This window comes from Doryrhamphus excisus, linkage group LG17 (assembly GCF_037039965.1).
Source record: "Doryrhamphus excisus strain RoL-2023G ecotype Guam linkage group LG17, RoL_Dexc_Guam_v1.1, whole genome shotgun sequence".
Taxonomy (NCBI): Eukaryota; Metazoa; Chordata; class Actinopteri; order Syngnathiformes; family Syngnathidae; genus Doryrhamphus; species Doryrhamphus excisus.
Genome location: NC_136373.1, coordinates 15,970,633 through 15,980,893, shown reverse-complemented (window position 1 = coordinate 15,980,893; position 10,261 = coordinate 15,970,633). Strand labels below are relative to the sequence as shown.

The 10,261-nt window shown below is 46.3% G+C and overlaps 1 protein-coding gene across 1 annotated transcript; it reads right to left on the bottom strand.

The window, feature by feature from the left end:
- Nucleotides 1-247: 247 nt before the first annotated feature.
- On the bottom strand, nucleotides 248-8,496 carry LOC131137363 (ataxin-1-like). Its single transcript, XM_058085231.2, has 3 exons — nucleotides 8,288-8,496; nucleotides 2,025-3,979; nucleotides 248-1,177 (listed from the first exon to the last, which is right to left on the bottom strand). Exons 2-3 carry the CDS (start codon nucleotides 3,804-3,806, stop codon nucleotides 566-568), a joined length of 2,394 nt encoding a protein of 797 aa, XP_057941214.2. The 5' UTR covers nucleotides 3,807-3,979; nucleotides 8,288-8,496; the 3' UTR covers nucleotides 248-565.
- Nucleotides 8,497-10,261: the final 1,765 nt, after the last annotated feature.

Sequence of the window (10,261 nt, the reverse complement as noted above, 5' to 3'; positions counted from 1 at the left end):
CATGCAAACTGAGAGTGGAATTGAACTCGGGTCTCCTAGCTGTGAAAGTTCGGATATAGCCGGAATCTGGACTGGAATTCAAACGATGCCTAACCCTAGCGACAACACACACACACACACTGAATGAGATGAACTAAAAACTCAACAGAAATATGAGACATCAAAGATGTCCGCCGTGGTTATTGCCAAATTAATATCATCAATAAATCATCCAAAGTGGTTGGGTTTTTTTTTTTTTCACTCTTAATTCTTACCAATGACATCACCAAAACCCCAAAAAAACAACAAACAAAAAAACGAAAAACTGATGACCCGCCTTCTCCACATGGACATCTGTTCTGACACACTAATCGGCGTCGTACCAACACACACGCTCCGCATTCACACTGCATTCATTTTTGCTTACAGCATTGATTGCACTGATTGGACAGCACTCGGTGTCCGACATATGGCAGAAATAAAAAAATGGCGGTCCTGCGTCAGCTCTGCTATGTTTTGTATGTGTCTCGATAGACGGAACACAACAGCGTATGAACACAATGCCAACAAACTTCCACCCGTCAGTCTACGGTTTATTCAAGAACGTTTCTGTGCCGCTGCTTGAGTGACCCTCGATGCTGATTTTTACCTCCTGAGGGATGATGGAGGGCAGAGTCAACGGAGGTTCCCCCTCCGCTCTTTCGTTCTGGTCCCTCTCCGGAGCGGACCATCTTCTCTTACGGACAGTGATTCTGTCTGGATCTCTACACTGTATTTTAGACAGCATCGGGATATCTGTTTTATCTGATTCCGGTCTCGCATCTGTAGTTACCGGCACCAATCCCCCCCCACATGATGTTGGATTTAGTCCCATTTGTGCAGGTCCGGATATCTGCTCCCTGTCCGCACCAGAGGTCTTCATAAGAAGGCCGATGTTAGTGTTTGGCTTCTGATGAATCGGATCCGTGTTGTTGCAGTTGTCCGACAGATGAGCGGTTTTCAGCCTGGCCCCCAAAGCTTGGGTGTCTTGTAGAGAACCGTTCCTTAAACCGCGAAGGGTGAGAGACACGCAGACGTCACCCACGCATAGCTTAGCGCAGGACAGCTCAAAGAGTTGAGTGGTCCGGTCAGGACAACAGGAGGACCAGCCCTGACCAAATACGAAGAAGGGATATTCCACCAGAACCTCCACACACACCTGCAGAAAGACATGTTTGGGACTGTTAGCATTCTGCAAAAATCCGGACCAAGCTAGCGGTTCTACAAGGAATAGTAAATCATGTAATGATGTTGTGGGAATTTTGGAGATTTGGGCTTGTGGAAATTTCCATCCCAGATTGAACTCATGGCACTGTGATGAACAGCCGGGAAGACTTGGAGACATACCTGGATTTTACAGAGTGGATTTTAAAAGAGGTTCTGGGATGCCATGGAACATTCATTCATTTATTTTCTACCAGTTTTCCTCACGAGGGTTGCGGGCCACCCTGGACTGGTGGCCAGCCAATCACAGGGCACATATAGACAAACAACCAAACGCTTCTCAAATGAGATGAACTCGTACCCTTGGTGATATATTTGGAAAAATGTCTATTATGTTTTCCCACATTTTTGTTATTTTAAAAAAAATCATAATATTTCAACTTTTTCTTACTTTAAATAATCATAGGTAAGTTTCAGGAAAATATCAGTTCCCAACTAAAAATGTGAGAAAAACAGCTTTTTGTTACAAAATAAATTTCTAGCATATTTTCATTCATTCATTCATTTTCTACCGCTTATCCTCACAAGGGTCGCGGGGGTGCTGGAGCCTATCCCAGCTGTATAGACAAACAACCATTCACACTCACATTCATACCTATGGACAATTTGGAGTCGCTAATTAACCTAGCATGTTTTTTGGAATGTGGGAGGAAACCGGAGTACCCGGAGAAAACCCACAGGGAGAACATGCAAACCGAGGGTGGAATTGAACTCGGGTCTCCGAGCTGTGAGGTCTGCACACTAACCACTCGACCACCATGTTTATCTGATGTTTATCTCACCTGGGCTTTGAGCTCCCCTACAGAAAACTGTATGACCACAGCGTTAGGAGTCTGGCCGCTATCAATCCGCTCAACGGTACTGGAGTCGATCTTCAGCTCACTGCTGATCTCCGCGCTCTGAATGAAGTCCTCGGTTTTGAGATCTTCCACACGCTTCAGCTCCCCATCAGCAAGCTGAATGATGGAGCCTCTCATGAAGAAAGGTGGGAGAGCCACGGGGGACGACGGAGATGAAATAGTGGGAGAAGCTTGAATGGAAGCGGAGACCGGAGCACTGACAGGAACGGGGACCGGAGCAGGGACTGGAGAGAGAGTCGCCATCACTGCGGGGCCTGGGTTCGGGGGCAAGGCGGGGACGGCCTGGGGTGCAGCCGCAGGTGCTTGATTTCCATCCGAGCAAATCGGCTCACATTTGGATAGGGCCGTGGCGAGATAGGCATGAGGCATGGCGGTGGATATCTGGGGCGTCGTGGTCGCGGTCAGCGAGCTAACAGCACGGCTGACCTCCATATCTGTACCGTTGTTGGCGCCAGTGACCGGGATGAGCAAGGACTGACCGCCGGGTATGACCAGATGCTGAGGCAGCGCCGCGTGGTAGCTAACCGCGTGCTGGTTGCCGCTAGTGATATAACCGATAATGGGCGCTTGCGTGGACGAATAAAGACTGACTGGCATCTCTTCGGGGGGGAGAGCGGTTTGCATGACCGCATGCGGGGTGACGGACTTCACCACCTCTGATGATGAGAGGGATGAGAACGAGGAAGATCTTGATATGGGTTTCCCCAAACAGATCCCCCCCTTCTCGGTCTGAACTAAAGAAATCTTATTGGTACTCTGTTCCTGATCGGGTACTTGATTTGGCTGCGTGACAAGCACCAAGGAGGTCTGTAGTCCGGCTGGGTTCTGACCATACTCTGCAGGGACAAGAATGTGCCTTGCTTCGTAGCTCTGGACTTGTTGATGATTCGTCATCTGAGTTGGAGCTTTAATCTGTTTGACCAACTCGAGCTCGCCATTCAGTACGCCCTTGGCATGAACGTCGGGTTTTTTCCCCGTGGAACCATCTGAATACTGAACCACCAGCTGAGACGGAGCCAGGGTGAGCGTTTGAGGGAGGACAGCGGAGTGAGGGTGGAGCTGAAGGTGGGGTCCAGGCTGTGGGATGGCGGTTCCGCTGACGGTCAGAGGTGTTCTGTTATCAAGATGGATGTAGTGTGGGTTGGTTACTTGGGAAGAGCTCGGGACTGAAACCGGGGTGAGTTCTGCGGGGGAGGCGCCAATATGGAACTGCTGCTCCCCTTTGGTGTTGGGTGATATCAGTGTAGTTGTGTAACCGTCCAGCTGGGAACGCTGTCCCACAGAGCTGGTATTCGCTGGGAGTACTTGAGAGGAAATGTAGCCAGCGTAAGGTCCGGAGCTGATGAACTGAACATTGGGTCCAAGCTGAGCGAACTGAATGGTTCCGGTGTGCTGGGGAATGGCTGTGGGGTAAACCGCAGGTAGGGAGGCTAACGGCATCGCAGACAGAGGAGTAGATGACGTCGGAGGAGAAGAAGACGAAGCAGACGAGTTGGGACGTCTTGGGCTCTCCGAGTCTCTGGACCTGCAGCGTTCACTGGCTACACTTGCCAGCCATGCTAGGTTCTCAGTGTGCGGAGTGGGGTCAGGATGAACCACGGGCGGAGTTGCCGGAGCTACTACCACCGGCCTCTGCTCCAGTGCCAGGATCTCGCGCTTTTTAGGCGGCAGGCAGCCGTTACTCCGCTCCTGATTGGATTTCATTGTGCCAGGTATTTTTTAAATGTCGTCTCTCTTTTTCAGTGTTAACGTAGTCTCTACCACGCAGTTCCAGGTCTCAGTCCACAGAAGATGGAGTCGCTCCTGCTCATAAAATGAGCTCCAATAACTTCATGCGGAATCATCTTTAATGGATCTTCCACAACGTTGGTGGGAATCTGACAACAGAGACATCAGAAACTTTGGTAAGCACATTTTGTTTACACAAATATCAACTTACTAATATGACTTACTGTTGAATTTTCACATTATACTTGCAGGGTTAGCTCAATGAAGATGGCTTGTTTTTATATCAAAGATGCTAGATGACGTGTCTGAGAAGATTGAATCGACCATCAAACATTTTGTGAAGCTGTAGCAAGGTAAGATTCAGTCTACTATTCATCTGGAAATATGGGCTAATAACTATAAAAGCAATCTTCACTCGCTAAATGTACTGCAAAAAAGGCCAGTAAGGATAATTCATAATGCCGCCTACAGAGAACATACTAACTCCTTATTTCTAAAATCACAAATACTTCAACTTGCTGATATAGTTCATCTTCAAACAGCTAAAATAATGCATAAGGCTAAAAAAAACAAAAAAAAAACCTTAAACTGTATTATGGAAAGCAGGAAGTGAACAAATGTAACAGTTACTGATTGTAAAAGTACCAGATGGAGTTGTAGGATTTAATAAGCTTTGCTTCTTCCTACTCCTTTTGGACATGTGGAACTGTGAACTGATTATGGGATGCATTCAATTGTAATCTGATGCATGTTCTAATGAAATAAAACCATTACCATTACCAAATAATCCTTCCTTGTTAGCATCCTATTATGTAGCTAAACAAAATAGCAACCAGAACCGGACGTTATGTCACCCCTTCTATGAATTTATTCAGTCTTCAATGAAGGTAAAAGTAACCTTAGATGTTCATTTGGTAATGGTATTCATTTGAACACGCATCAGATTACAGTTGAACGCATCACATAATCAGTTCACAGTTCCACAACTCCAAAAAGGAATAGGAAGAAGCAAAGCTTATTAAATCCTACCCCTCCATCTGGTACTTTTACAATCAGTAACTGTTACATTTGTTCACTTCCTGCTTTCCATAATACAGTTTAAGGTTTTTTTTTTCGTTTGTTTGTTTTTTTTATAATGTACTTTGTACCGAAGTACGAGGTGATATGACCATACAATGACATAATGGGTACCATAGTAACATAGTACTGTCAATATAGTGATATATATATAGCACATCATGACTGGTTCAAGACTCTTCATCCTTGTATTTTGGATTTGTCCACGTCATTCATAATTTAGATGTGTTTCATGCATGTAAAAGTATATAAACAATGTTTTGTGTTCACATTTGCAGCTTTCTGGAACCGATTAATTGTATTTATATTATTTCTTACGGGAAAAATAGTCAGTTGGACCTTCAGGAACAAATGAATGACATGAACTAAGGTTCCACAGTGATGTGTGGGCCAGTTATTAAAGTCATGTGTTTTCTCAAATGGGTCTTCTCTGCCAGTGCTAAAAAAAAAAAAAAAAAAAAAAAAAAAAAAAGACCGCTATCATCATCAAAAGTCACCATAGCTCACTGTGTTTGGTGTTGTGTTGTGCCCATTTTCACCACTGGGTGGTGTAACTACTACTACTACTGATTGATGTTGTGCTGCAGCAGGATAGTATGTGCATATTTCCTTGAGAGTGTGCATTAATTTGCACGTCTACACTGACCATAACTGGTCCAAATTTTCCGTGACGATATTGAGATAGGGTATAGCGTTGTCTCTAACAGTCGACCGGGTTTCCTGGGCAACAGTCAGCGGTGATGCATGCATTGCTGCCTGTCTCAAGGCCTCATAGTATACTTGCGAGAGAGCAGGCCAGGGTGAAAGTACGACACTGAGTAACAATCTCACAACAGTTTAGTTTCCTTTTTTTTTTTTTTTTTTTTAAACGCATCAAGGCCTTGAGTTGAGTGAGGGCAACAGTAAATATAAGTTTCACCTCGAGACAGACTCCGGGTCAGAGAGTGCATTCGAGAGCGAGAACAAAAGGAGGGACATTCTGCGAGTTGTAACAATTCTATCGCTGACTCATGATGTTTTTTTTATTACAGTGAAACAGTTTGTATCGGTAAATTAATAACAAACGGCATCATGTGCATAATGTTTTCATGTGACTGTTTTTGTATTACTGAACCACTGCGCACAAAAAGACATTTTCAAGCGCGTGCAAAGTTGCTGGATGCTCAATACTTGCCACAAATGCAACCGCTAATGGCTTTTTGACCCGTTTCTTAAAGTGGACGTCTATTTGAATGTCAGTACAAGTTTTTTTATGACAAAGTACTACAAAATGGCTTGCGTGGACACTTAGCTTTTGAGTATGTGTGTACATGTTGGCTAGCATGTCTTCCAAATCGTTTTAAAAATGTGATTTTGAGTTAGGACGCCCCATTACAACGTAATCTTTTCACATGACTGTTACTATAGAATGTTTCCAGCAATGTCAACAAGCCCATTCAGCGCAGCGACACGGTCAATATTTGTCTGCAGGGATAAATCAACATATTCTATAGCTGCATACTGTACATTGGCGCACACGTAAAACCGTGTTACACTTGCTTGCTAGGCACCATCAAACTATACATAACCACGAGTTCATGCACATACATGTATGTGTCCGCTATTGAACTTTCTTAATGTTCCGCTCATTCCTGCAGGCTTATCTGTGGGTCATTGCACAGGGGGCGACAGGCAATGTAAAACACACACGTGAAGTATACACAAGAATATACGCACCCAATCCAACATTTTCAAGCCCGTGCAAAGTTGCTGGATGCTCAATACTTGCTACAAATGCAACCGCTAATGGTTTTTGACCCGTTTCTTAAAGTGGACGTCTATTTTGGATGTCAGTACAAGGTCACAGCTTGCATAAATCTAAGCATTTCATGTGATCATAAAGCCTCATAGCGGCGACAGATGTAACAAAGGAGGAGCGTAGAGAAAGCGTGAGGGGGGGAGGAGAGGGAACGCGGCGATGTAGGATGACAGATAGAAGCGAGCGGTGTGTATGGAAGAAAGGCAAGAGGATAGGATACGGAATGGGGGGGGGGAGAGGGGGCGGGGGAGTGAGAATGCGGGGGTGGTGGGGATAGTGGTGGTGGGGGGGCGCATAGTGCCGCTTCTCCTGACCCACATTGAGCAGCGCCTGCAGCATCAGCCCCCGCCTTGCAATGGATGACACCACACACACACACACATGCAGAATCACAGTGTGGCAACAACCCCACCTCAGCAACACCTGTAATGACATCATCTTCATCCAAGCGAGAAAAGACCACCGGACACAAAAAAAATGCAACACATATTGCGAATAAGACTACGTACTTCCCTTGAACGCAGCACATGGTCAACACATAAACAACCTCTCTCCATCTCACAGCCTATTATTAGATCAGTGACTCCATCATATGCGTGCCCCCCCACATGTGTTACTATGGAGAACAAAGGCGGGCTTTCAAGACATGAATGTCACAGGCTCGGGATTCAACCCTCCTCGATTGTCACCTCTGACAAGACATATATGATGAAGGCATGACATCAGAGAGGAGGGGGTGTTCTCGCCAAAAAAAAAAAAAACAGAAGGGAGGGTTTATGTTATCGTTGTGTTGACTCCAGGTGAAAGGCACAGATACGCAGCAGCACAACCCCCCCCCCCTCCCACCGCTGCCTAGGCTCGCATTGATCCACAGCTTCATAGCAATAACATCTCTCTGCAGCAGGATGAGGCGAGGTAGGGGTGATATTACACAATAGTGTCCCGACTGAGCTAGAATGCACTAAAAACGCGATAATCACATAGCGGCATACATGTTGTTGTCAATAGTTTGATACCTCACCTGCCAGACCAGACATAGATACAGCAGTGGCTATATTTAGAAAAACAAAAACATCATCATTATCAATCTGAGCGGGGGGGGGACTACTGTGCATGCGGGATTCTCTGCATATAAATAGTTGCCTAAATCTCCGCACAAAGCAGATTATTACTAAATATCCAAGAAGAGCAATTTTCCTGCTCACTTAATCAAATATGTTTGCGTGTGTGCCCCTTTAAGAGGCGGACCGCACCGTGTGGTTGACTACAGCCAAAGAACAGGCACTGGGTTCAGGCTGTTTGTCCTCACAATGATTCCAGAGTTCTGCATCTGAGTCGGACATACATGGAACACAGAGTTGGATGTGCAGACATGCAAGCGCCCCCCCCCCCCCCATTCACCCCCCTCTCCTCCTCCAAGTGAGCACCTTGAATGCATCTCCTGTCATGTTTTTTCCTATTTAGAATGACAGTATAGTAGCAGGGTAGAATATACTACTATGCCACAAATCAAAAAGATACAACCCCTCCCACCCCCCTTACGCACCCCCTTCTGCTGGTTAGAGTACTAAGAATAGCTCACCAGTCCTTCCACCGCCACTGCTTGCAGAGCATGTGCAAATGATTCCACTGTGGATCCCGGAGACGTGCTTCCTTGTAGGCGTCCTCTTTCCCGATCCGCTCCTTTGTGCTCCAGCCCCTCTCTTGTGAGGAGGACTCAGGGCTCAGGAGTTGCCCTTCCGTTGCCCCTTGCAATCGGCCTGATGGCAGAGGAGGTCCCCCCCCCCTCCCCCTAGACCCCCCCCACTTTCCTGTGTGCAAAAAAGCCCACACCAGGTCTTTGCGTGCGAGGCTTCTCCAACGTGTGTTATGCAAGGCCACCAGACCGCCTCACTCTCTCTTCTGTCTGCCTGGCTGCCTCTCTCCCTCCGTGTTCTCCCTCCTCTTCCTCCCTGACTCTCTCCCTCAGTACTCCAACTGACACGGCTCCTCCCCCTCCGCCAGCCCCATCAGCCATCAGGTATTCATTCAAAAAAAAAAAAAAAACACACACACACACTACTTGGCTCGGTGCCCAGACTACGCTGCACAGGGAAGGGAGGGAGCAGTGGAACAGCGGGATGGGGAAGGAGGGAGGCAGAACCGGAGAGTCACAGAGGGTTTGCACAGACAGACATGGATGTGCATGAATGCAAACAACTCTCCATGCAGAGAGACACTGTCACACACACACACACACACACACATATGTATGTATGCATGCATGCGCGCAAAACTGACTGAGGATTAAATTGTGGAGTGTGTTAGCAAAGCCCCTTTAATGCTGTGCCCTTGTTCATTTTCATATGCGTTTCCCCTCTCTAAGGCAAATCTCCATCTAATCTGTCCTGCAATGATTGAGCCTCTCTTCAGATGCAACATGACTCAGAGCAACCAACAAACATGCAGGTCTAAGCCCCCCCCTGTCTTTGCCCCCAGATATAGTTCCCCTCTATAAACACACACAAACTGCACTGATAAACACCTACACCCACACTTGGCCCACTCCAGTCCAATGGGCACGGTGCAGAGAAAGAACGAGGCTGTAGGCACAACCGGTCTTGTGCCAGGCCGGCCTGCTATCTGCTCCTCTGCAGGCACTCGTGCAAGGTGGCCCCTTCAACATGACAGCACACTGGGGGGGGAGGAGAGAATATAACATACAGCTATCAGAGGTTCAAATAAGTACAGCAGACTGGGGGCTCCCATATGCTTCTCTCTGGGCAAGTCCGACGTGTTGGGATGCGTTCCAGACAGCTGGACAATAGGAAACAGTCACACAAGAAAGTCACTTAAATGCTCCGGTTAATGCCTCTAATCGATTAACTTCTATAGTTTATATTTGGTGTCTTCAATAAGCAGCCCACGGGCCACATCCGGCCCGCTGAACACCACCAAAAGGACATAAACAGTTCAGTTTAACTAGGGAAGTGCTCCTTCATGCGGTGCTTCCTACACTATGTAGGGGGCAGCAGCGAGGCATATACGTCACAATGGAGCAGCAGTAGAAGAAGATGGCTCACATCTGGACTACAAAAAAAATTATAAAAATTTTGGCCCTCAGACAAATGGAATTGACGTCTCCTGGTTTATAGTGGTGTACAAAAGTAAATAACTCCAGTGCGACTTATGTATGTTTTTTCTACCTAATTCTGCATTTTTGTCCTTGTGCGACTTATACTCCGGAGCGACTTATGTATGTTTTTTCCTACCTAATTATGTATTTTTGGCCTTGTGCGACTTATACTCCGGAGCGACTTATTTATGTTTTTTTCTACCTAATTATGCATTTTTGGCCTTGTCCCACTTATACTCCAGTGCGACTTATGTATGTTTTTTTCTACCTAATTATGCATTTTTGTCCTTGTGCGACTTGTACTCTGGAGTGACTTATGTATGTTTTTTTTCTACCTAATTATGCATTTTTGGCCTTGTGCGACTTATACTCCGGAGCGACTTATGTATGTTTTTTTTCTACCTAATTATGCATTTTTGGCCTTGTGCGACTTATACTCCG